Genomic DNA, 27,819 nt, shown 5'->3' with positions numbered 1-27,819 from the left:
AATAAATGAATTATAAATTACAAGTCTACCTTGTTTGGTTAACAAAAACCTCCCAATTCGCTTGAAATTGGACAATTGTCTTGAGGCTTTCCTACAAATTTCAGAGATATGAGCTTCAGAGTTTAAAAATGAATCAAAGTTCACACTTAAAAGTTTGACAACACTGTCAGGAACAATATCTATTTCGCCAATACTAAAAGACTGTATAGCATCTACCGAACGTTTCCCTATACAAATGGCCTGGAATGTATCAGGGTTTGCTTTCATCTGGTTTAATTTAAACCAGTCTATTACATTTTGACAGTCATTTTCAATATTATGTTTTAAAACATCTGGGTCTTTATTTGATTCACTGACAGTGTTGTCGTCTGCATAATTATATATTTTACAGGATCATATAAAAATATATCATTTACAAATATATTAAAAAGCAAGGGTCCTAAAATAGAACTCTGGGGTACCCCGTTCAGCACTTCCAGCCGGTCACCGCATTTGGAGCCAATTTTTACCTGCTGCTTCCTGCTGCTCAGGTAGCTGGACACCAGGTTAACTGAGGCTTTGCTCAGGCCATAGGCCTTCAGCTTCCCGACCAACAAGTTATGAGGAAGACAGTCAGAAGCCTTGGATGGGTCCATCAGTATGGCAGCGACATACTCATGGTTGTCCAGGGCTTTGAGCCAATCCTCAACAAGTCGCAACAGGGTGGATTGACACCCAAATCCTGGTCGGATTCTGCAAGGAAAGGATGAAAAACATTACTAAAAAAAGCAGTCAGTTGATCACACATGGTTCTTTCAAAAAAAATCGATATACAAGGTAAAATGCTGACTGGTTGGTAGTTTTGTTTCTTAAAAACAGGAACTACCTGTGCCTCCTTGAGTCTGCAAGTGAACTCTGATCTATCAAAACAGTGGTTAATCATGTCGCTCAGAGGCACACTGATGTCAGTACAACAGGCTCTAAGGAGTTTTGAAGATATGCCATCGATACCAGTGGTCTTCTTCGCCTTCACCTTAGAGATAGCCTTTTCAACCACGAAAGGAGAGACATGATTAAAACAAAACTTTGACTGATCATTGTTGTGTGCCCTTATCTCTTTTAAAATAGTTTCATCAGAAGAATCTTCTGTACCAATATCAGAAGCAACATTTACATAAAAATTATTAAAAACATTGCTGACCTCTGTTTGATCACTGATAATGGCCTCATTTTCCTTTAACATTACATCATTGCATTGTGCAGAGCCCTTATTTGATAAAAATGGTTTAATGGTGGGCCAGAAATCTTTTGATTTGGGACCACCAGCACAGCGTTCGAAAAAATAGTTGCGCATAGATTGTTTACGTAATTTACACACATAATTTCTATGGTTACGATATGACTCCCAATTAGAGGCTGATTTGCAACCAGTATATTTGTTAAAAAGCATACGTTTCTTATACACAGCTTTACGCAAGTTTGAATTAAAAAATGGACACCTTTTCTATTTTACTACTTTTTCTTTTACAGGAGCATGCTCATCAATAATGTCAGTGATAAGTTTTGTATGGGCCCAATAAATATCATCAACATCATCAAAAGCATAAGTTGCCTGGAAAGGGATTTTACTTATATCATCACTGAAAGTTTTTCATCAAAATTTTTAAAACATCTATATTTCCTCTTTTCTTTCATAACTGGTTTACATTTCCCTTTAAAAACAGTCCCAATCATATGATGCCAGTCACTAAGACCACAGTTAAAAGCAAACGTATTTAATAAAAAAGATGTACTGTTGCTTAAAATGACATCAACAGATGAGGTCTGCGAGTTTTTCATAAAACATGTTGGAGATTTAATTGTGTTTTTCATATCAAAGATATCACAAATATTGGATAATATATTGTCATTTACGTTCATGTCAACATTTAAATAGCCAACGAGCAAAGTATCATCATAATGTATGCTGACTCGATCTAGAGTCTGACATAAGTCGTTGTAGACAGAGTTTTTCGTATTTGAGGGGGGTTGTAAGCTCCTACAATGGCCCTAAGATCCTAAATTATATCGACCCTGTAGACCATGAACATATGTTTAAACCGGCATCAAATATGGGGACCAGGGGGCATCCAAAAAAGCTGTTCAAGAAACCGTTTTGCCTTGAAGTAAACAAAAATGTCTTCAGCAATAGAACAATAAAAACATGGAACAGTCTACCGGAAGTGATTGCTACAGCAATGAACCTAAACAGCTTCAAAACATTACTGAACAACCATAACATTACCAACAGGTCCAAATTCCGGGCCTCTTTTTACAATTAGTACCATGGACACCACATGTGTTTTTAAACTATGTGAATTCTTACTGGTCATTTGAGACCAAATCAACAAGTGCGAACTTAATACAGTACGTGTGTAAATACACGTGTGTTTCATATAGAGAGAGAACTGTTTTGTCAAGTTATAATGTGTGAGCAACATTACATATATATACCGCCACAACGCATCAATGTGTAAATAATGGACTTTTATCATTTTATGCGCAACCGGATGGACATTATCAATAAGTTAATGAAAAATAATCAATTAAGACATCCCCAAAAGCTAAAAAACTTACAACGATGTATATTACAGCGAAAGTTACAGCGAAAGATAACAGCCTTAGTCAGGGAGATTTTGTCAGAGAACAGCCCGGAGAGGTGACGTCTACGTTAGACGAGTGGCACAGTTATGGGTAGAGTATATGGTGGATTGACATGTCTCAGATGATGTGCTTTATGGGTAAGAGGTCGAGGCTGCATGGGAGCCAAGGTAACGTGTTGACATTTTTTTGGCAAAGATAGTCCATTGCACGTCTCGCCACATGGCACCGAACATTTTCTTATTGAAAGATTACGTTATGTTGGCGGACAAACGGCACAACGACAGGTTGTAGAATAACGTCAATGTACCGCTGAGCTGTCATATTGCCTTCAATGACGTCTAGGGGGGGGGGGGGGGGGGGGGGGGGTGTGCGGCCACTACAGATCCCACTCCACGCCATAACGCTGCCGCCACCACCAAACCTGTCACGTTCCACCATGCACTTATCGGCATAACGTTTACCTCGACGTTGAACAACACGCTGACGCCCATCTGACCGGTATAGCGTGAAGCATGACACTAAAAATATAAACTGTAATGATAATAAATTGTATGTAGATTTTTCTACGGTATAAGTTTGCATATAATATGTCATGTGTACAGTATTATTTTTATCATGAATGTTTGTATCATATACATGAGACCTTTACATCTTCATCCACACATATTGTGGCTGAGTGTAAATAAAAATCTTGATGTCTTGAATCTTTAAAAATATCGAAATCTTGAATCTTGCGAAATGTTCACGAAGTCGGACTTTATTAATATGTTGCATGTGTGAGTAATGAGAAACAAAATAACAATAAAGCATAAGAAGGTATTAAACTGACTGACACGATTATAAACTTTCAAAATATACACCACTATAGATATTAACTGCTAAAAATTGTTACTTCTTTCATTATTCTGAAGTTCCTATAACATATAATTTTCTTACACATTATGTTACATTTTATTTAATTACTTAGTATGTTAGATTTTTATATAAAAAATAAAACCGTATGCTTTGTTCTTATAGCCAATTATATCACAAAGTGATCTTTTTCTGTTTTTAGAATAACTCAAATTAAATAATGGTGAAATCTTCAATAGTTCTTATTTAATTTGGTATACTTTTTATTTATCAACATGTTCTATTTATCTTTGACGGTTTTTAACAGTGCAAGTATTTTCTTATGAAGTATTAATTATTAATTGTCATTTCCACAACAGTATATAGTCGTTCCGGAAACCACTTTGGCAAACAATTCCTTGGGTTTATCATTTATATGAGTGATCAAATGTTATCACACCATAAATTTATTTGTGATTAGTTGTTATCAAATAGTAAAACTATGATGTATTAAGGGAAATGTGACATTTTCAATAAAAAAAAAAGGCCGAAAAAAAAAAAGCTCAATGTATTTCATGTAACACTGGATTAGATTCCGGGCTTTACCTTTACCCTGTATTTGGCGAATGAAATCTGGGCCATCAGTACGTTTGCTCATTGACCATATTTTGATAAAGCTCGCGGTTAACACCGACTGTGGCAGCACGTGGAAGAACTTTTAAAATGTCAACAGAAGACAGCAAACAGCCGTCCTTTAAGAACCTAACGTCGAAGAACTATGCCGTTCCAAAAGAACATCAACATCTGGTATATACCACTTCGCTTCGTACCCAACTCTTTGAAATTACAGTTTGACTAATCACACTAAACCGTCTAAATACTGTGGAACCTCAGGTACCAGCCTCTGTCAACAGGTTACCAACTTCGTCTGTCAATACACCTTTAACAGGTCCAGTACACTCTGTCGATTGAGCTATATAGCTATATATACCTATACATTAAAGCTGTATTGAGCTATATTTTCTCAGATTTCAATTTTCATTTATTTAAAGCAAAGTCGCATAAAACAGTAAGGTTTATGGTAATGTTGACGACAAAAAGCATACAGTTAGATGTTTATCTTCATAAATGTGAAATTTCCGATTTTTTTACATCATTATTTTATAAAAAGAATCATTATATTTAATGTCTTTTGTTATCGATCTAATGATACAATCTTCTTTAAAAAAGAAAATCACTTGAAATTAGCTCAAAAGACCTATTTCAGATAGGTCAATAGAGCTATTATAGGTCTTTACAGCTATATATATATATATATAGCTCAATCAGCAGAGTGTACTGGACCTGTTTAAGATTATATTATAGGTGTATTGACAGACGAGGTTGGTATCTATAATCAGTGGCAATTCCGTGAAAATAGTAAGCTTTTTAGTCATTAAGATAATTTCGACTGATATACATAACATAAAAATAAATAATTATATTGGGGCAAACTGGATTTATGGTGAAATAATTATATGGGGGCAAACTGGATTTATGGTGAAACGATCCGTAGTGCGAACAGGATTTATATAATATATTGTTGGTCTGGTAATATATCCAAGCCTTGTTGGACTCGAAGCATTGCTGCACAGGTATAATATTTAATGATTTACCTAAATTTCCTCTGTAAGGGCCACACTCCTCTGTCCCCAGGAATGCCACATCTTCCATTTATACAAAATAGAGTCCCATTTACCTAAGGATGCTCTACATCAAATTTGGTTTGAATTCCTCCATTCATCGGAAGGGAGAAGTATTGCTCTGGTTATACAAAATTGAATCCCCTTTGGCTGAGAATACTCCAGGCCAATTTAATTCCACCAAGCCATTCGGGACTAGTAGGGTTTTTAAGGAAAAGTTGACAGACGGACGCTGCACCATGGCATAAGCTCACCTGCCCTAAAAACCAGATAAAACGCCTATGGAAACAGTGTATTTACAATACCATTTAAAGTTGTGTGTGGAATTAACATCCAAAAAGGACATATTCTATGAATCCATATAAATTATGTCTTTATCCTGGAGATTATTTTTGAGATATTAGAATGTAAATTCCTGAATCCGTTACCTGGTATATATATGGTATGTAAAATATTCTGTGAATCTGTCCTGTAACAATTTTGTTATTTGGCACTTTGCAAACGTATATTTTCAGGACCATTTCAAAGTCATAAAACATTTGTTCCACTGTGCACCATATAATTAGCTGTGTAATGGGGAACCAGATATATATATGGAGCTTGTGGACAGGTATGTTGCTTAATATATGTATTACTGGACCATATTTTTTTTCTTGCAGCCTTTGCAGGAACTGACCAAACCACATGTGGAGTCATTCAACTTTTTCATGAAAGAGGGCTTATCCATAGCAGTCAAGGTATACTAATAAATCATATGTTATTTTTTTTATTAAAAAAGGGAGCTTTCGTCCCTTATACCACTTTGTATTCAGAAATAAGCTCATGACTGATGATTTAACTACTTAATTACTCTCTCTATAATATTACAGTTCAGTAACATGCCAACAAATAATATTTCATTGTCCTGTAATAAATAAGCACTCCCTCCTTGTATGAGTCAGAGGTATGTGTTGGCCCCAAAGGTTTATTGCAGGTTATATACAGTATTCAAACTATTGTTTAATGTCCAGTTTGGTCACTTTGATACTATATAATACATGTTGTAAATGAATCTGTTATATAAAGTCAGCTAATGATCATTCTCGATAGTCCAGGACTTTTGCTCACTTTCGCTCTGTGCACCCCTGGAATATATCATAGAAGAATTAAAGGCATGTGGCTACTAGCTATTTTATTGGTCTCGGGTAAAAAAAAAAAAAAAAAATCGCTCGTGTGATACCTGTCCTTTGAAGATTACAGAGGAGCGACACCCGACTTCAAACCCTGTCAATTTCACTGTTATATTAGTTGACCGATAGATTGTTTTCATGTACATCAAAGGATAAAACTAGTCTCCTTGTCTCATCCACAAAGTGGTGCACACTGAGCCTTTGATTATTCTATGACATTCTTGTATTCTGGGGATGCAGAGAGCAAAAGGGAGTGTGTCCAACTTTATGATCTCAGTGAAGGATGTTTTCCCCGATTATTCATTTTCAAATGCAAATTAGATATTTCTAGAAAACATTGACTCAAATATTTAATTGAAATTGTAGCAAAAATCCTGATTTATGTGAATTATTTTATGAATCTGAGACATAGAATTTCATTCTTTGCATATATCCGAATAATATGATGGGCATTATTATATCAATATTTCACAGTACTTGTACAAAAGCTTCTTTTTTTTCCATGAAGAACATCCCTTCTACAGAATTTGCCCTACCAAATGGAGACCGGGTCAGGTTTAAGTTGTTGGTAAGTCTTTGGTATCATTGCTTCTTTATTCAATGTTTAATCGATCTTAGGGAGAGGGCGCTCATAGACTTTGCCTGTTGCCCATGCCAATGCCTTTGTATCCAAGATCTGACAATAAATATTCTGAAATGAAATCCTTTTGAGAGATATTTGCTCTTAAAGTATTTTTCAAACTATGGTTCACAATGTATTTAACAAAGGTTCACTGTTAAAAAGTGGGAAAAAAAACTATATATTCAAAAAATGTAATATGAAACATACTTTTTTGGTTTAATATTCTCAGATAACTTTGTAATATGAATGCAGAAGAATAGAACAGAAAAATGTATTTTAAATGATGAAAGGAAACACAAAAATGTTCATTGAAACATTTATGATAACTTTCCCTTTCGTTGCATGTTATCAGGATGCTACCTTATATGAACCCAGGGTTTCTCAGGGCAATCATTTCGCGGCAACACAGAAGGTGTACCCTGCAGAGGTAATGTATTTCTCATATCATAAACAGTACAACCATTTAACTGATTTCTGCACTGTTTCAGTGTTCCTACTGAATTATAGATTGGGGTTATATTTGATACATTTTCAAGAATTTGTATCCCTAGATACCCATGTTACATAAGGCAATTCTTGAAAACTTGGGGTACAACCAGCTTTTTGGGGGGTGAAAACCCCTCATTTCTGGGGTTTACAGGAACACTGTTATATTTGTTAATTTATTATTCACCTAGTAATGAAAAGAGACAATATGTAGCTTATTTCTTTACCATTTAGCCTGTTAATACATCCAATATTCTTGTCTGAGCTATGATTTCTGAAATTGGTCATTATGTTTTGATGCAGAGTCATAGATGGATATATCTTGATATGATCAATTTGTTGCTAAATTGTAAGTACTTGTGTGCACACATTTTCAAAACTGACTTTAATCTACTTAGAATGGTCCGGTCAATTGTAACTGACATCCCGGCAATGCATAATCCTTATAAGTATGAACAGAAGATCCTCTTATTGCCGTGGTCACTGGTCAGGTGATATAATGAGTTGTGCAAAGTCCAAAAAAATGGCCAGAATGGCTTCTTATTAGTAGATATTTTCAATTGTCTCCAGAATAAGAAAGATATAGATCATGACTGGCCAGTATGTGTTGTACCATTATCATATATGTAACCCGAAGGTCAAGGTCACAGCAAATCTTAAAGAAAACTTCTCAACAGGAATTTCAATACGATTGTTTATTGTGACAGTGACACCAGAATCTATGCTATATTATGGTAAATGAAACCCTGAAAATGTTTTGAACCCAGTGTTTTTTTATGAAGTTGAGTAAAACATAGTAGCTAGCTGATATGTTATTGGTATGTATGAATTGGGAGATGGTCAACATATTTATATATTGATATTGTACTGTAGTGTCGAGAGCGAGGCGTCACGTACCGAGGGGTTCTACATATACAGCTGATGTGGTCCGTCAACGACAACATTAGTGGGACGTTAGACAAGGAAATTGGATACATCCCCATCATGGTCAAGGTAGGCCACGAAAAAGGTCATTCAGGTCATATAAGGCCAATGTCAAGACCGTTGTCTTCAACATAAGCCTCTTTGATCCAGCTTGGAAAACTTTGATTAGAAAAAGTAAAAACGTATTCCTGAAAAAGAATGGCTGGTTACATGGACAATGAGACAATTGACTGGAATGATGAGGCTAGATAGTTTTTGAAGTAAATTCTTGCTTTCATGCAAATAAAATTTCACAGATGATGGATTATAGAGCTATATGGTAATAAATAATGCAGTAATGACTGAAATCTAGCACTTGTAGATATACTAGCAACCACTTGAATAGGGAAAAGAAGAAGTGATTCATTATCAAAGAGTTTCTATTCAAAGACAAAATACGATATGAGATTATGATTAAGAAGAGAAAATTAAAGATATAAATTTAAAAATAATGTTTGCACCGTAGATTTAAACTTTACAATTCCTATGTCATGTCATTGTTTTCTTTTTGAACTATTTGGATAAAAATTCAAAACAAATGAAGGTTTAATTCAAAATGAAATTGTTTAGTCAACCCAAGTAAATTTATTACAAATCAATTGTGTTGATATTTTTGTCTTCATTTTTTTTTCAGTCAGATGGCTGTAACTTGAGTAAACTAGGTCCAGCAGACCTGATAAAGAGAGGCGAGGAAGCAGAGGTATATTATCATGTTGTTTTACTTTATAATGCACATGTGTAACCATTGTAATGTAATATTAGCTCACCTGGTCTGAAGGACCAAGGTGAGCTTATGTCATACCGTGGTGTCTGTTCACTGTCTGTCAACGATTTTTGTCAAACAACTTCTTCTGAAGTGCTATTTTAAGAATGACCAAATTTGATTGAAAGCATCCCTAAGAGGAAGGGGTTAAACTGTTTTACACAGTTTGTGCTGACATCCTCAGAGGGCTGAGGGTTGGGGTCAGAAAGTGGTAATTTGGCCATATTGCTTTAACAAATTCCCCATTTGAACTGTGAGGTGTATATCAATCATGTTCAGTAGGAAGCATCCTTAGGGGTTGGAGATTATAAACCGTACAAATTGAGGGGCTGACCCCCAGCGGGCTGAGGGATGGGGCCAAAAAAGAGTCATTTTCGAAAACAGTCTATGGTTATCGATCTTCCTGACTCAATTTACCAGTCTTAGCATCTTTCAAGACTTATTCATGGTTATCTTTATTTAGATTGTATGTTGCCGTAGCTCAAGATTCCTCTGGTGCCAATTTCAGACTTTTTGACATTTTGAATGATTACTGGTAATGTACATGTCTGATGAAAGAATTAAGATCTATATTGTCATCTCAACTTTGAGTTGTGATTTCGTCAATGTGTGTCAATGCTGTCATATATACATTTTTTCTAGCCAACTTTTTACATGCTGTCTGTTTCCAGGAGATGGGAGGATACTTTGTAATTAACGGACTGGAGAAGGTGATCAGGATGCTTGTAATGCCAAGACGTAATTTTGTACGTAAATACTTATCACTAGGCTCAAGTGTTGGCCTAGTTTTCATGTCATTATTGTACTCAAGTGAAGTAACTTGTTCCTTTGGGAATGTCAAAAGCTTTGACTGCAAATAGCCAAATGTCATATTATAGAATTTTATATATGTTTTGAGAAACTCCGGTTCCAATATTTGAATTAATTTTGAAAAATTACAATGAACTTGATTGAATAATATTAAATCTTAAATGTTTAAGGTTTAAGAAATTGACAAACAATGTTTTGGAGCTAAAGAAATCTTGTGTGTTATTTTCTCCTTTCTTTTTAATGGCCCAACTGTATAAAATGGGTCTCAGTTCTTCAGGTGTGGGTGATTGTCTCCCTTTCTCTCCAATAGCCCACCTGTATGAAGCGCCCCTCATGGAAGAACCGTGGCAAGCAGTATACAGAATTTGGTGTGTCTATCCGATGTGTTCTGGACGATCAGAGTGGCATCGTAAGTCTTCTTGTTGACACGGAATGTTACATTGGTCTTGAGTAAAGACAAGACTAAAATTTTACCCTGTGGATTCGTTCTTGATTTACTTTAGAGAGTTGATAAACATTTCAAACATTGTCAAAAATGGAGAGTGGAGACAGAACACAGGTAAAGAATAATACAGCTTGACAGGTTACATCTAAATACAAAAGCTTTCAGATATATCTTCATACAGTACATATATCATTTTAAACAGACACAAATGCATTTAACATTAGTTATGATTAAGTAGGTCACTGTGACATTGACCTCAATTCAAAAGGCCAATTAAGTTCAAAATGTCTGGGGCGAAATCTGTCCTTCGCTGAAAGGTTTTTACTGTCTTAGTATATCATGATGAAACAAGAAGTATACTTGCCTGACCCATAGCAGGTATACAAAGTATTGTATTTAGATCACCTAGGCCTTCATCTCTAAGTTGTTTGTGGAAAAAAATATATACTTATAATAATTGAATTTCCATTGTCAAGTTATTTAGTCATTGACAAGGTCTGCATGCCGGGATTAAATTTCTAAATCAATGTATTAGAAATGAAAATCAATATTCAGATTTGAATTGTTTACTGAAAACTTCAGTTCACTGAACGCTCGCATACATATACCCAGCCATTGTAAATTATTACTACTAAATCACTAGTATCACTGGCCAATGAAAACAGTTAGTTACTGCGAGTTGTGTACAAATCCTTGCCCCTATTGAGTTTGATCAGGTTTACAGTATAGTGTTATATCTACTGATGTGTTTGTTATAGACCAACATCCTCCACTACCTTTCTAATGGGATGGCAACACTTAGTTTTACCTACAACAAGGAGATGTTCTTTGTACCAGTCGTCTTCATTCTCAAGGTGAGTATCGCTATCTATATAACTTGTCCTCAACTTCCGATACAACAAGGTGTTCTTTGTACCAGTCGTCTTCATTCTCAAGGTGAGTATCGCTATCTATATAACTTGTACTCAACTTCCGATACAACAAGGTGTTCTTTGTACTGAAACTGTTATAATTTCTAAAATTTTGTCTTATAAAACAGTGACAGTACCTTAGTTTTTGTTTTGGAGTGTTTGTACATAGACTTTATTACAGTAAACTATTGAAATATCCCTTCATACATCTTTATGTCTTGTTTAATTTGACAGGCCCTGGTGAAGGTCACAGACAAGTACATCTATGATGAACTGATTCAGGGCAAGGAAGACGACTCCTACTATAAGGGGTAATTCATGTATATTATTCCTGTTATCAGGAGAAATATGTACAGTGTTCCTGTTAGATTAGGGATATATAGATTGATGACAGAAATGTTTATATTACAGTCAATGCTAGCTACAGGGAATACAGTGTAGCATACATTTTTATCAGAGTAAACATTTACTTTACATTGTAATCTTAAAAGTGTAAATGTTAAGTTTGGGTGGTAATTTGGGGTTTCTTGTTGATCAGATGTAGCATGAAGAAATAAAATCGAACTTTTCTCTATTGTGCGTAAATATAGAGTAGTGAAAAGTTTCTATATATTTGTCCACTGTGTGCTTCAGTAGAAGTGGGGTGGAACACTTACATAAAGAAATTCATGTCTTTCAAAAGAAAACGCTCAAAGGGGACAGTAGGAGGAACACATATTTATTATGTAGTCCCTCAGTAGTACTAACAAATGAGATTTTAAGTTTGCACCCTCTCTGTCTGTGATTCACTCTATCAATCTGCACATATCTTTGTCTTGGACTGGGACTCTTATATTATAGCTGTCTCCTACAATTGTCAAATTTTGTATATGAGATGGCAGAGTGGTCCATACTAAAATCAGGTCTTGTGCTCCTTTTTAATTATTATATACTGGTAGAGATTATTGACCTGTGTTGATTTTTCCATTCAAAATTGTGTCCGAAGATGGGGACTATGAATTTCTTTGCCTTGTATAAACTTGTTCTGTAATGCTTGTATTTCCTACCCAAATAACTGGTTCTAACAACGAGACCCTGTGTTACCAGGTGTATGGTAGCTATGTTACGACAGGCACAGGATGAGGGCCTCCTCACACAGTCCAGCATCCTGAATCTCATCGGCGAGCGTTTCCGCATCAAACTTGATCTTCCGATATGGTATACAGAAACTGAGGTTGCTAACTACCTTCTAAAGTAAGTATATGATATATAGATCTTTGTTAATCTGTAAGTGCACAGAGTTATTATGGAGGTATGGGAGTTTGGGTTATTAGATATCAGAAATTTTGGTTGTGGGGTTTAGGGGTTGTTGGGTGTTGGGGTTAGGAGTAGATGGGTACATACTACAGGCCTTGGTTTCTGGAGGATGAAGAGTTTAGGTTGGCAGATACCAAAGTGTTGCTGTCGAGATTGAGGATTAGGTTTTGCAGAAAACAGAGAATCACAGAGATTGGGGAATTTTGTTCACAAGACTAAGAGATTTTGTTGAAATTAGAGGGACTAGATATTGGTCAGTAATGTGCTGACAGTCAAGAATCTTAGGTTGGCAGACATAAAAATAATGCTGTAGAGGTGGAGGAGGGGGGTTAGGGTTGGAAGGTGATGAAAATGTTTTCTGGGTATGAGGTATGACATATAATATGAATATGAATGTTATGTTTCATATATAAATTATTGATATTACTATTAAAACCTGATGTAACTTTTTTGTACTTCAGACACTGCATAGCAATTCACCTGGAATCCAACACTGATAAGTTCAACCTGTTGTTGTAAGTATGGCCTGTTACCTCGCTGATTTATAATCATAAGTTGCAGTGAAAATAACTTCAAAGGACTAAAGGAAATTTTCAGAATTAGTACATGGAAATCACTATTCATTTGAAATCAATTTTTAAAAACTTCTTACAAAAAAAAGATTCTTAAAAAAAACTTCCTATTCATCTCTTCTAAACTTTTAGGGTGATGTGTAGGCTTTTGGTCATGTTATAAGTCATTTCTGTGTAAGGTTTACTGTCAGCGTAATTAATTTAACCATATACATTTCTGTCACTCAAAGTGTAGATAAATAGGGGCCTCATTTGTTGATGGCATGATCTGACAGTGTTAACCCATGCCTGGAAGAATGATTCAGAAAATAATTGACTCAGAAAACGTACAAGTTTAATACCTAGCATGTAATGAAACCGTCTATATGACTAATTTCAGTGTACGGGTAATACAAAATGGTCTCATTATAAATGGTACTCGTTGTAATGATCTGTTGTTAGATACATGACGCGGAAGTTGTTTGCGTTCGCGCGGGGAGAATGTGCCGAGGAGAGCCCTGACAATACCATGTACCAGGAGGTGTTACTCAGCGGTCATCTCATGTGTATGTTTGTAAAGGTGAGTGAGAAATGATGACAAGCAATATAGATCACATACATTAAACAGTATACACCAGATCAGAATAGGGTCACTTGCTGGTGACCAAACCCCTGATTTCTCAAAACAAAAACACAAATCGGATATTAAACATACAAATCATGTTGAAATGTAAAGAAAGATTATAGACAATTCAGGTAAATCTTTAAAATCCTTCTCCTTCTGCATGGACCAAATAATGCCTAGAACATCCTTGGGCAAAAGGGACTCAATTTTGTATAAACGGAGGGTGTGGCCTACCTGAGGGCAGAGGAGCGGGACTCACTAGGGGAACTTGAGGTAAATCTTGAAAATCCTTTTCCTTAAGTATTATTCAGTGGCGGATCCAGAGATTTTTTTTCTCTGGATCAGTCACTGTGATTGGAGGGATTTTAACCAAATTGTGTGTAGAGTATCCTTTGGGAAAGGTGATTCAATTGTATATCAATGGTTGGTTTGGCCCCCCCGGGGCAATTGGGGTAAGAGCGTAAAATCCTACTCTTTCTGTGTGATTTTAGGGATTTTAACCAAATTCGGTCCAGAGCAGCTGTTACAACGGGGACTCAGTTTTGTATAAACGTAGAATTTGGCCTCCCCTGAGGAGGGAAGGGCAGGGGCGCAATAGGGGGAACGTAAGGATCAATGGATAAAATTCTTATTTCATAGAAATATTAGAATTTGAACCAAACTTTGTGTAGAACATCTTTGGGCAAATGGGACTCCATTGATATTACCAGAAGGTGCAACCCCTCTAGTGGTAGAAGGTTGGGGCCCAATAAGGATACATTTTTAAATCCTTCCTTACAAATGGAGGGATTTTAATCAAATTTTGTGTAGATCATCCTTAGGCAATGTGGAATCAATTTTTTTATAAATGGAGAGCAGAGGGATGGGACCCAATAGGGAAAATAGAGGATAATCTTTAAAATCCACCCCACTTCAGCAGCAAAAAAGGGACCAAATTAGGGCAGGTGTTGCTGCGAGACAGAGCCAATATTTAGATAAAGTTGCAGTATTATATTCAATGATAAAATTTTCCCAGATGGTTGGTTATTTTCCAGTTGAATGATACAGGTCCCCTGGGCCTTTTGATACAATTTTTACGAGTGAAAAACCTACTCAATATTACGATTTTTAGAAAACCACTGACTAATAGCTGGTATCTGATTGTAGGAGAAGATCCATGACTGGGTGAGAAACCTAAAGATGCAGGTGGAGAAGGAAGCTAAAGTAAAAGACAAGTCAGGCAACAAGTACAATGTAGATGATGGTAGGTGTTTATATAATACTGTGACAGTAGATCTAGAGTTGTCCAGACTGTAGTAGACAAGACAGCAAGTACAATGTAGATGATGGTAGGTGTTTATATATCACTGACAGTAGAGTTGTCAAGACTGTAGGAGACAAGACAACTAGTACACTGTAGATGATGGTAGGTGTTTATATATCACTGACAGTAGAGTTGTCAAGACTGTAGGAGACAAGACAACTAGTACACTGTAGATGATGGTAGGTGTTTATATATCACTGATAGTAGAGTTGTCCAGACTGTAGGAGACAAGACAACAAGTACAGTGTAGATGATGGTAGGTGTTTATATATCACTGATAGTAGAGTTGTCCAGACTGTAGGAGACAAGACAACAAGTACAGTGTAGATGATGGTAGGTGTTTATATATCACTGACAGTAGAGTTGTCAAGACTGTAGGAGACAAGACAACTAGTACACTGTAGATGATGGTAGGTGTTTATATATCTCTGACAGTAGAGTTGTCCAGACTGTAGGAGACAAGACAACAAGTACAGTGTAGATGATGGTAGGTGTTTATATATCACTGATAGTAGAGTTGTCCAGACTGTAGGAGACAAGACAACACGTACAATGTAGATGATGGTAGGTGTTTATATAATACTGTGACAGTAGATCTAGAGTTGTCCAGACTGTAGTAGGCAAGACAGCAAGTACAATGTAGATGATGGTAGGTGTTTACATATCACTGACAGTAGAGTTGACCAGACTGTAGTAGACAAGACAACAAGTACAATGTAGATGATTGTAGGTGTTTACATATCACTGACAGTAGAGTTGTCCAGACTGTAGTAGACAAGACAACAAGTACAATGTAGATGATGGTAGGTGTTTGACATATCACTGTGACAGTTCTTGTGAGTTAATACAGAGTAATTGTTATGTCATATTAAGTGTTCTTGAAATGCGAAGTCCTTCCAATGGAACATCAACATGCAATATTTTCTCTCAAAGTCTATCTTTCTCTCTTTCATATTTTGTAACTTTTGATTTATAGAAAAATGATTTGTTGTAAATTTACAAATACGGTAAGATATTAGAAGGAGGTTCCTTTTTGTTGAATGTTCAACTAGTCACCTACTTCTGGCAGATTTAAAACTTTTATTTATACAATGTACTGAGGACTGCTAAATGGGGTTAAAAAATCTGATTATCAGGACTTTCCTGGTATATGTCTATTTGCATTGTAGTTTTCTATCAAGGAATGTGTGTCTCTTTATAGGTTCCCTGCAAAACTCTAGTCGTCGTGTCCCGTCCATTTCCAGGCCAGTGGAGTATTTAATGACAACAGGAAACCTCTTATCTCGGACTGGTCTAGGACTGATGCAGGTACGCAAAAGATGCTTTAAAGAACATCTAGTGTATATGGGTAGTAACTGTGTATCTAGTAATGGTTAAGTAGGACCTCTACTTTAACTGTATTTATTAGTTCCCCCCCAGTTCCCGGGGGGGGGGGGACTATAGGTTTAACTCTGTCCTTCTTTCCGTCCTTCCATTCCCTCCAATGAAGATTGTCCGGGGCATATCTTCTATGCTAATTCACCTGGAGTAACCTGATTTGGTGTACAAGGACATCTTGTGATGGCGGAGTGGAGAGTGCAAGAAGAAGGTCACTATGACCTCATTGTGACCTATGCTTTGACATTTGACCTTAACTTTTGAAAATGTTTGTCCGGAGCATATCTTCTATACTATTTCACCTGGAGCAACCAGATTTGGTGTACAAGGACATCTTGGGATATGACAGAGTCCAGATGTATAAGATTAAGGTCACTGTGACCTATGACTTGACCTTTGACCTTCACTTTTGAAAATGTTTGTCCGGAGTATATCTTCTATACTTTAACACCTGGAGTAACCGGATTTGGTGTACAAGGAAATGTTGGGATGATGGCTTGCAGAGTGCAAGAATTAGGTAACTGTGACCTATGACTTGACCTTTGACCTTTACTTTTAAAAAAGTTTGTCCAAGACCTATCTTCTGTACTAAAACACCTGGAGTAACCAGATTTCGTGTACAAGGACATCTTGTGATGGCAGAGTGCAAGAAGTATGTATCAGGATACAGGTACTTACCTAATAGTAGGCACATCCTGACGTAAGTGTACTGTTTGTTAAATATAGAAATCATTGCTGGTGGAGGACTATGGATTGCCTTGCAATACTTTGCCATGTTTATGATAAGGCAATGCTTGTTTTAAATTTCTCCTGTCTTTATTTGAACACATATTTTGCAAATTATTTTACTGGAAAATGAATTCTCTCGCATATAACCTCAGAATCTACTATCGTTTTTTTCCTTTTTCTAATAATATTCCACACAGAAAATTAAAGATGGATAAAAATGTCGAGAATGTCTGTTTCATGTAGCAATTTTGTACATTTTACCATGTAGTGTTAGGTCAGGAAACATTTAGATATATGCTACATTGATTATTTGCTTGTACCTTCAGGTATCTGGTCTGACCATTGTTGCAGACAAGCTGAACTTTTTGCGATACATTTCACACTTCCGATGTATACATAGAGGCTCGTTCTTCGCGGAAATGAGAACCACTGCCGTCAGAAAAATGTTACCAGAATCATGGGGTAAATAATACACCTGAACTGTTGTTAAATAATATTTTGTAAAAGAAGATTTATTTGAAGAAAGAAAGAACTAGTAGTTAGCTAGGATTTTTAAAATATCTTTTTATTATACATAAGTTTCTGAATGCAGAAAACTGAGGCAAAGATTTTAAGTTTCTTTTCTTATATATTGAAATTCTTAATCCTTCGCTACCATTATACGTTTTTTCACAAAAATAATCGTGTAACAACATATGTTTCCTTTGGTAATCTTAAATGTTTCTATTCCATGTTTTAAGATGATGAATATTCTTCAGTCAGTTTGATGTGATTAAATATTTCAGGATTTATTTGTCCCGTACACACCCCTGACGGTACTCCCTGTGGCCTGATGAATCACATGACAGCCCTCTGCAAGGTATACTGTAGTGTGACAGTTTTCTGACAATATCAAACAACAACGTTTTCTTTCGACTGCTCTATCAATCGCACTCAAAGATATACATAAAAACGCTCAAATTATGACATCATTGATCAAGAAAGGTGTACCATTAGTAGTCAAGTCGAGGGTCAAATTAGTGCTTAATTTCTTTTCTTGAAGTAAAATGCTTATAATAAAAAATTTAAAACAGTTAAAAAACCCAATATGAATATCAAGAGGAAATATATTGTTTTCATTCTGTTATCTGGTGGAGAGTATCAAACTTTGTTCTGGTAACTTGCCCAGACTTATTATCTTGTTAAATTTTTACTTTCACTATATTCATACATAAATAAATATTTATTGGTTTAATATGGACCTTTTTAGGATTTCCAGGTAATCATGCTGGAAAATATCAGTATATAACTTATATCATGACCAGTAGTGTTGTACAAAAAAAAATACTGTTTTGTAATCAAGGGGTCTGCATGGAGATTAAATCCTTGTTATGAAAGAGATTTTCTTTGTGAAGGAAGAAAGATATAATAAAGAAATGATTGTGTACATACCTCGTTGCTGATAGTAAATTGGAAAGTGTAATGTAAGAGTTATAATCAAGGGATAATTTTGGTATGTATTAAATTTTTACATCTGTTTGCCTCTCCACAGATCGTGAACAAAATCTACAGTAACGTCCACCTGCCAAAGTTACTGTGTTCCCTGGGAGTGACCCCTTTAGACGCCCCACCCATGGGAAAGTACAATGACAACTACCGAGTCATCGTGGATGGGAAAATCATTGGCAATGTACATTACAGTTTGGCGGAAAGCGTGGCACAAAAAATTCGGGTCATGAAAGTTGAAGGTCTTAACAAGGTTGGTACACATATCCTCACTGGGTTTAGGGTGTGTAAGACAAAGTCTGTACATTTTATAAGAAAATATAAATGTTTCATAAGAAAACATCAGTGTTTTGATTATACTTCTAAATGAAGGATATACAGTTTACTATCCATGTCTGTCTGCAAACAACTAATGCCACTACATTCACATATAAACTGTTTAGTTAAATAATGTAATGATGCAATTTGCATTAAGTGTTACATAACAACACATGTTGACTTATCGTTTTTATTCACTTCACTATCTCTATGTCATCCATGACGGATCTGGTTGCCACTAGATGGATAGCCCTTTAACATTATCTTCCATTAACAGCCCCCTGTCAGTCACTGCACAGTGTTACCCAAATCATAAGATTTGACCCCAATTGCACTTTTTACCAAAATGCTCTCTATTGATACCCACTATCTTTAATACATGTTATAAGATGGTTCCAATCTTTATCATTAATTGCCTATTTTACAGCCCATTTTGTTTTCAAAAGATAAAGCAGAGAATCTGATTTGATACCCTATTGATTCTATGGTACTGTATCAGTGGAACTGAACTAGTTCAGTGAGATCCTCTTAACATTAGCTACATCTTTAACATGTAAGCCACCATATACTATAAACATCTTTATTTTCACAAGTCAGAACTTTAGTGATTTTACTAAGACGGGGAAAATTGTGGGATCTGCTTTTCAGTGATTTCAAAATTGTAGCATTTGAAATGTTTAATTGTCAATCTGTCATTATTACTGTAATGAAAATACTGTAACTGATTGATCAAACATGTAGGTATACAATTGTGCTTCATGTTCAGTGAAAATGGTGTTTATTTGTGCTTTCTTTTTAGTTTATTTATTCTTATGTTTCTAGTGTTTTGGTTTGGTCAGTTATAGTACACGCCAGCTCGATAAGCTGTTCGTTTTCACAGAAAAGCTGTTGCTATACGAATATCACTGAAATAAGATCCATGCAAAAAAAGAATATCTTAACAGTATCCTAAATGTGCTCTACATTTGTGCTCGTAAAGGATATAATTGATGTTTAATCATTGTGCTATTAATTGACATCAAAGACTTTGAAATATTAAAGTTATGTTTAGTAGGCATTGTGAGTGACTCTGCTAACATTTTGTTATCAGTAATATTCATTAACCATGAGGATATTTTAGTTGAAGAGAAGCAGTAGTAATTTTAATTGACACGTTCTGATGATAACGCTGGCCCGACCTTACGTTACAGGTACCCCCGGTGACAGAGATCGGGTTTGTGCCTCGCACCGAGTTTGCCAGTCAATATCCAGGTCTCTTTATCTTTACGTCACCGGCACGGATGGTGCGACCTGTCCGGAACCTAAGTCTCAAGAAAAATGAAATGATTGGCACATTTGAACAAGTCTATATGGACATCAGCTTGAATGATGAGGAAACACACCAGCACCAAAAGGTCTGTACATTTTTGTTTAAAGAATTATTCAAACCATGCATGTTACACATGGAAATCATCAAAAACATTATTCTGTTTTTGCCTTAAAACATGAAATATTCATCAAAGTGAAATTACAAGTAGCTTTCTAATTTGTCAAAAATCAGGTTTTAAAAGATTCAACTGGCCAGCTTGTGATTGATTAAGATGCTCACACACCTAAAAACACTGCACTACATAACATATTATCTTTAGATGCTTCAGAATATTATCAACAATAAAAGACTTGGTCATAACCAAACATGCTTCTACAATGATGTAGTGATGTGTTGTGCTGTTAGGGTAGATCTTTGTACCAGTGTCAACATTTGCATGGTGAATTTTATAATGTTTGTGTAGAGGGTGACCCACCAGGAGCTCACAGAAATAGCGATGCTGTCGACGGTGGCCTGCCTCACACCTTTCTCCGACTTCAACCAAAGTCCCAGGAACATCTACCAGTGTCAGGTGTGTTCAGTGACTCACCCTGTTTCCACATTTGACGATTTTTTTCATAAATATCTTTTATGGACAATCAATTTAGAGCGAACTGTCAAATGTTGATACAGAAATTTAATGTCCGACATTCTAAAACATTGCAGGGGTCAGAGATTGAGTTATCAAGGACATATAACTTTTAAAGTTAATGCAGAATGGTCATTGCAAACTCTCCTAATGCTCAATTAAATCCATGACGTTACGTTTGAATTTAAAAAATCTGTGAAAACCAGACATATACAATTGTGTTCCGAGTTGTTGAAATGTACATTTTCTGGTGTGAAGATGGGTAAACAGACAATGGGTACTCCCGGTCACGCCCTGGGTCATAGGGCAGACAACAAGCTGTACAGAATACAGACTCCTCAGTCACCAATGGTCCGCCCCTACATGTACGACTATTACAACGTTGACGAGTACCCTGTAGGAACCAACGCTGTGGTGGCCGTCATCTCTTACACTGTAAGTATTCTTAACCCTTATATCAAGTCAGTAATTGGATCAATTAAATAGGATGTAGATTGAACACTGTAAGTATTCTTAACCCTTATCAAGTCAGTAATTGGATCAATTAAATAGGATGTAGATTGAACACTGTAAGTATTCTTAACCCTTATCAAGTCAGTAATTGGATCAATTAAATAGGATGTAGATTGAACACTGTAAGTATTCTTAACCCTTATCAAGTCAGTAATTGGATCAATTAAATAGGATGTAGATTGAACACTGTAAGTATTCTTAACCCTTATCAAGTCAGTAATTGGATCAATTAAATAGGATGTAGATTGAACACTGTAAGTATTCTTAACCCTTATCAAGTCAGTAATTGGATCAATTAAATAGGATGTAGATTGAACACTGTAAGTATTCTTAACCCTTATCAAGTCAGTAATTGGATCAATTAAATAGGATGTAGATTGAACACTGTAAGTATTCTTAACCCTTATCAAGTCAGTAATTGGATCAATTAAATAGGATGTAGATTGAACACTGTAAGTATTCTTAACCCTTATCAAGTCAGTAATTGGATCAATTAAATAGGATGTAGATTGAACACTGTAAGTATTCTTAACCCTTATCAAGTCAGTAATTGGATCAATTAAATAGGATGTAGATTGAACACTGTAAGTATTCTTAACCCTTATCAAGTCAGTAATTGGATCAATTAAATAGGATGTAGATTGAACACTGTAAGTATTCTTAACCCTTATCAAGTCAGTAATTGGATCAATTAAATAGGATGTAGATTGAACACTGTAAGTATTCTTAACCCTTATCAAGTCAGTAATTGGATCAATTAAATAGGATGTAGATTGAACACTGTAAGTATTCTTAACCCCTATATCAAGTCAGTAACTGGATCAATTAAATAGGATGTAGATTGAACACTGTAAGTATTCTTAACATTTATTAAGTCAGTAATTGGATCAATTAAATAGGATGTAGATTGAACACTAAGTATTCTTAACCCTTATCAAGTCAGTAATTGGATCAATTAAATAGGATGTAGAATGAACACTGTAAATATTCTTAACCCTTATCAAGTCAGTTATTGGATCAATTAAATGGGATGTAGGGTGAAGGTTATTTATAATTACATATTAAGATAATTTTCTTCCAGTAAACACTAATAATCTGACAGCTGTTACAATATGCAAAAACACTGGTGGGTCATTTTTTATACTGCACATCTGATGAGCTTGAACTACTTGCGATCGGTAGATATCAATTTCATGAAGAATTTGAAATTGCAGTCATTTCTGTCCATATTTACAATTCTTTACACTCAACAAAGTTGGCTTTTTACTGATTTACCTTCACATAAGAAGTATACATGCTCCTGTTAAGTGACCGTGTGTGACCACCAAATCATGCGACTTTCAACCTAAAAACCATATATTGGTCATAATTTGATATTTTTAGCTGAGCTCATACAAGGGAGGTACATATGTATCTCATTGCATTATTATAACTGTGTATCATTTATTACTCTATTTCTGATTAAAAATGGAATGAACTTTTTGCCAGTTCAAAAATATTGATTTCTTGGGGTGTCGGTGTTCTTTAGTTTATCTATTAGAGCTAACTCACCTCACCCAGTCAAATGGCTTATTATATAGCTTGACAGAGAAAGGGACCAAAAATGTTTAAATCAAACGGTTCCTTTGTACTTCTACATTCTACTTACCAGGGGTATGACATGGAGGACGCCATGATTCTGAACAAGTCATCGTTTGAGAGGGGCTTTGGACACGCAACAATTCACAAAGCAGAGGTGACTTAAAACTACATTACATTCTACAACTACAGTTTCTAGTAGATTGTACTCTCTACCTTAATCATCTTGTTAGGAATGTTAACTGTAAGTAGGACTGTATTATCTCAGTTGTGAGGAGTATTTGGTAGATTTGATTCTATGATAATTTGGTTCCGTCTACTAGGAGTAGATACATACCTGGTAAATTACCGGTTCTGGTGTTCATATGTACAGCTCTTTCAGTGATATCAACTTGGAATAGGATATGTACTATAATGAAATCAATTCTTAATTAATCTTAACAATAACTGATACTGAAACATGTCGGCATGAATGCCCGAGTAGAACTGTGGTATGAGGATTGAAAAAGCTTTTTCAGATTATAATCATCTTGTATAAAAAATATTTTTTTTTGCTTACATGGCCATGATTTCATTGCACAAATTGCACAGTAATTTGAATGCATGTCTTTTCTATGTATTACACTGCAGATCAGTGTCTTCAATGTAATACTCTCTATACTGTAAGAGTAGTGTATTTTCTGTGTATTACATTAAATTGTATACTGTAACAGATCTATTGATGTATTAAATGGTTTTTCAATGCTACAGATAATAAGTTTGGCAGCCAAAGACAATTCAAGCCGTGGCCAGAATTCAAATCTCGTCTTTGGTGAGTGATCTGATAAATTTTATTAATATACAGCTTTTCTTTACTTTGTATTCCCAGCTTAAAGCTGTAAATGTATTCACAATATTAATATCATGGTTAAAGTTGAAAAACTTTGCAACATTGTGTTAAAAATCCTCATTATTGGAAGAAATAACTAAGTCTTCTACCATACATCGATTTCGAGAACAACACAGTTTAACATTGCATTTCAAGGGAGCCAGAAGTATTTTCATACGTTTTACCATAATATGTACTCTGCAGAACTGAATTTCAAAGTTCACCTAACAGCCTTTGAAAAAAATTCTTGGCAACAACCATTCAAGATATTATTAGATTTCTTTTATTGAAGAAACAGAATTTTTGATATTTTACAATATTTTTCAGGCTGTAAAGGAGCAGATATGAAGCGCATAGAGGGCAAATTGGACAGTGACGGCCTACCCAATATTGGAGCTTATCTACAGGAAGGGGACCCCTACTACAGGTACAGTGGAGTACCGTAAAATAAAAAAAAAATATGGGACATTAAATTTTATTTCAGGGATAACAAAAATCCACAAAATTAAATCCCCACGAAGAAAACATCAATTTGGTATGATATATATAGGGGAAAATCAGAAATCAGCGAAATAAAATGTCTTTGAAACAGGCTAGTATATGAAAACCACGAAATTGTAACCCCACGAAAATAAATGATTCTACAGTACTTAGGAGTCTTATGATGTTTATTGCTATGTAAACTTGTGTTTATCTTCGATCACAAATTTAAGTACAACATGAATAATTATATGTAACATGAGATATACACAATGACTGAATGCAAAATTAACATCTCGGAAATAAGGACAGGAAGGTCAGTTTAATGTCAGAAAATCAAGCTTGAGCCATATATAAAAACTTGGTAATGTATTTTTAAACATGAATCTGTTCTTCATGGGAACATTGGAGTTTAACATTGACAGGGGCTATAAAACTTGTTAAAATGACTTTCTCGAGACCCAAACAAGTTTGCTGTTTAGTTTATATTGATGGTGTTAGTAAAAATGAATGAAAATATTTAGAACGACTTTCTGGGAACCCAAAGAACAGTTGGCTGTAATCACAGTTCGTGTCAGGCTGGGTGTGCAAATCTTTATCATCAACTATTTGGAAGGTTTGCAATGTCAATTCAGGTTTTAGAAATGCATTCCATGACAATAATGAGTATAAAATGTATATATATGAATATGTATTTGGTTTCTGTTGATGCTTATAGAAAAAGAAGAAACTAAAAACAAATTTGATTGTTATTAAGATTCTGAAAAAGATGCAAGTTCGGTACTTCAGTGTATAAATAAAAAATCTCGCTGCAGTTTCCCCGCACATACAATAACTTCTGTGTGAAGGGGCTCCTGGGTGATATAATTAGTATCCAAAACTGAAATTGTCGCTGTCTGCACTGTTGATGTATCTCCTTATATGAAGTGTAGAGTATAAAGCATTAACTTTTCGGTGCTCTCTGCTTACCCTTTCATTTTGAGGGCTTGGTCTAACTCATGAAATATAAATGTTTAAAAACACAGTTCTAAAGAATAGATTGAAAACTTTGAACCATGGTATGGAATAACATTTAACTTTAATGTGTTTTGAGCTTGTGTATTGGGTCTTCCTCATTTGTAATGTATACTATTACTATAGATAAGTGAAAGTCAGGTGAGGTTTTCAGATCCATGGAGCTAAGTTGTTCTTAAATCTTGCTATAGAATAAAATTAAACAAAAGAGCAAGCATTGCAGAAACCTATGTTTTTCAGTCTCCCTCATTAAAGTTACATCACAGTCAGATAGAGGACCAGTAATCGTTACGAGATGAATGTGACTGATATCACCAAGCAGCTTTGACCTGTGTGTATCATGTTGTTGATTGTTTCACAGCTACTACAACCTACAGACCGGGGAGTCCAAGGTGGAGCGGTACAAAAACGCTGAGCCTGCCCACGTAGACTACATAAAGATTCTGGGCAATGACCTAGGTACCAGCGAGCTCAATAAAGTCTGCATTGGGCTTCGGATCAAGGTTTGTCACTGAATCTTGTGTCTCACGTTTTAACGTAAAGGTACAATCAAATATACTTAACTTGGACCTGTCCAGGATGCAATGCAAGACCTTCGAGGAACATAGTATACTGGTGTAAGAGATATGTATTGGATTAGCTTGACATATATTAAAGACTTTGTATTAGATAATATGTTTAAAGGGATAATATTTTACCTTTTCTAAGATCATATTTAAACAGAGTAATGTTGTGCTGTAGATCTGTCAAATAGCAAATAGTAGTAGTTTTAGTAGTCTCGTAAGTGAGGTAGATACTACTGTCATCTTGTTATTTGCAAAAACAGCACAATTTGTTGTACAAAGTCCAATCTTCCCTCCAATTTTGCCCCATCAAACAATCGTCTTTCTTTATATAATAAACGTCGGGTTAATGATTTAAACACCAAATTATGACTTTTTATGACTTTCAGAAAGTTATAACACATGCTTGAAATCTGTCATCTGATAATGTAATTTACTGTGTAATTCAGATATTAAAGAAATGTTTAAGTTGTTCAAAGTGTGTTTAGAGTTCTGGTAAGTTTTTTAATTATTTCGTTAATATACCTTACTATAGGATCAGGTCTACCTTCAGAGTACTAAACTTTGTAAGATTTTCAAAACTTTACTCAAATCTGTATTACCTTGTCACCTAAATTGGTCGTGCTGGCTTGTTGGTGCTCATGTTTACTAATGTATTTGATAATCAGGGTATTTGGTAAACCTTAACATATTTTTGATCTAACAGAGAAATCCAATCATAGGAGACAAATTTGCCAGTCGACACGGCCAGAAAGGAATTTGTAGGTAAGTGTTGTCTACAATGTAACCATTTAGGTTTAAAATCTTTCTATATCATTTTCTTTGAGCATGTCTCTGTATGTACCTGTCATGTATATGGTACCAGTATCTGACCATGCTACTGTCTGTACGGTTTGTGTTCCAGCTATTGATGTCAGAACCAAAATTCATTGTCAAATCGTAGCTTCTTTCAGGTTCTGGACTTTTCTTATTTTAAGCATTATACCATAGATAGTTTTGACATATATTCAGTTCAGATGTTCTCAACCAGAGTTATCACTCCATTACCTGACAGACATAGAAAACTATTCCTTATATTTACTATTTTTTAAACATAAGCCTGATCAACAGATAAAAATTTCATTTCCAACATTTATAAAGGTGTGATCAGTTATTAAATAAAAGTAAGAGCCTGAAATTTGCATACCTCTGCTCACCTGTATTGTTGTTGTCAATGTCATGGAAACTCCCAGTGATCTATAGAAAGGTTGTGAAATATTTCCAGCTTATCGGAACAATGGCTATTGAGTGTAAACTGTAAAAGCTTTGTTTGACTTTTCAGTATGCTGTGGCCGGTGGAGAACATGCCTTTTACAGAGAGCGGGATGACGCCGGACATTCTGTTCAACCCGCACGGCTTCCCATCCAGAATGACCATAGGTCAGCTTGTAATTACATTAATCCTAGAACTTTGTTCTGTAGTTATTAGCTCACCTGGCACGAAGTGCCAAGTGAGCTTATGCCGTGGCGCGGCGTCCGGCGTCCGGCGTCCGGCGTCAATATTTTACTTTAAACGACTTCTTCTTAATAACCGAAAGGCCTAGGGTGTCAATATTTGGCCAGAAGCAAACTTGGATGAAGGGCTACAAAGTTTGTTCAAATAAATGACCTTCACCTATTTTCAAGGTCACAGGGGTCAAATATGTCAAAAACTTTAAACATCTTCTTCTCAATAACCAAAATGCCCAGGGAGATGATATTTGGCCAGTAGCATGCTTGGGTGAAGGGCTACCAAGTTTGTTCAAATGAATGACCTTCAATTATATTCAAGGTCACAGGGGTCAATTGTATTAAAAAACCTTTAAACAACTTCTTCTGAATAACCAAAATGCTCAGGGT

General features: G+C 35.5%; 1 protein-coding gene across 2 annotated transcripts in view; it reads left to right on the top strand.

Moving 5' to 3' along the window:
• The first annotated feature begins 4,141 nt into the window (after positions 1-4,141).
• Positions 4,142-27,819, top strand: part of LOC110445341 (DNA-directed RNA polymerase I subunit RPA2-like) — a 28,915-nt gene continuing 5,237 nt past the window's right edge. For both annotated transcript variants that reach the window (XR_002462347.1, XM_021489901.1), the window contains exons 1-27: positions 4,142-4,260; positions 5,795-5,872; positions 6,813-6,872; positions 7,279-7,353; positions 8,286-8,405; positions 9,010-9,075; positions 9,810-9,884; positions 10,259-10,357; positions 11,152-11,247; positions 11,539-11,615; positions 12,391-12,537; positions 13,062-13,115; positions 13,614-13,731; positions 14,923-15,019; positions 16,281-16,387; positions 17,512-17,647; positions 17,971-18,044; positions 18,717-18,923; positions 20,179-20,382; positions 20,761-20,868; positions 21,184-21,360; positions 23,090-23,173; positions 23,767-23,827; positions 24,212-24,311; positions 25,740-25,881; positions 26,648-26,706; positions 27,263-27,360. Coding sequence is in view for 1 of the 2 variants with exons in the window: in XM_021489901.1 (XP_021345576.1) it covers positions 4,177-4,260; positions 5,795-5,872; positions 6,813-6,872; positions 7,279-7,353; positions 8,286-8,405; positions 9,010-9,075; positions 9,810-9,884; positions 10,259-10,357; positions 11,152-11,247; positions 11,539-11,615; positions 12,391-12,537; positions 13,062-13,115; positions 13,614-13,731; positions 14,923-15,019; positions 16,281-16,387; positions 17,512-17,647; positions 17,971-18,044; positions 18,717-18,923; positions 20,179-20,382; positions 20,761-20,868; positions 21,184-21,360; positions 23,090-23,173; positions 23,767-23,827; positions 24,212-24,311; positions 25,740-25,881; positions 26,648-26,706; positions 27,263-27,360 (2,803 nt within the window). In the remaining variant the exon portion in view is untranslated. The remainder of the gene's footprint in view (positions 4,261-5,794; positions 5,873-6,812; positions 6,873-7,278; positions 7,354-8,285; positions 8,406-9,009; positions 9,076-9,809; positions 9,885-10,258; positions 10,358-11,151; positions 11,248-11,538; positions 11,616-12,390; positions 12,538-13,061; positions 13,116-13,613; positions 13,732-14,922; positions 15,020-16,280; positions 16,388-17,511; positions 17,648-17,970; positions 18,045-18,716; positions 18,924-20,178; positions 20,383-20,760; positions 20,869-21,183; positions 21,361-23,089; positions 23,174-23,766; positions 23,828-24,211; positions 24,312-25,739; positions 25,882-26,647; positions 26,707-27,262; positions 27,361-27,819) is intronic.

Source organism: Mizuhopecten yessoensis, unplaced genomic scaffold (genome assembly GCF_002113885.1).
Source record: "Mizuhopecten yessoensis strain PY_sf001 unplaced genomic scaffold, ASM211388v2 scaffold2213, whole genome shotgun sequence".
Lineage (NCBI taxonomy): Eukaryota > Metazoa > Mollusca > Bivalvia > Pectinida > Pectinidae > Mizuhopecten > Mizuhopecten yessoensis.
The sequence above is the reverse complement of the archived record's forward strand: the minus strand, read 5'-3'. Positions and strand labels throughout refer to the sequence as shown.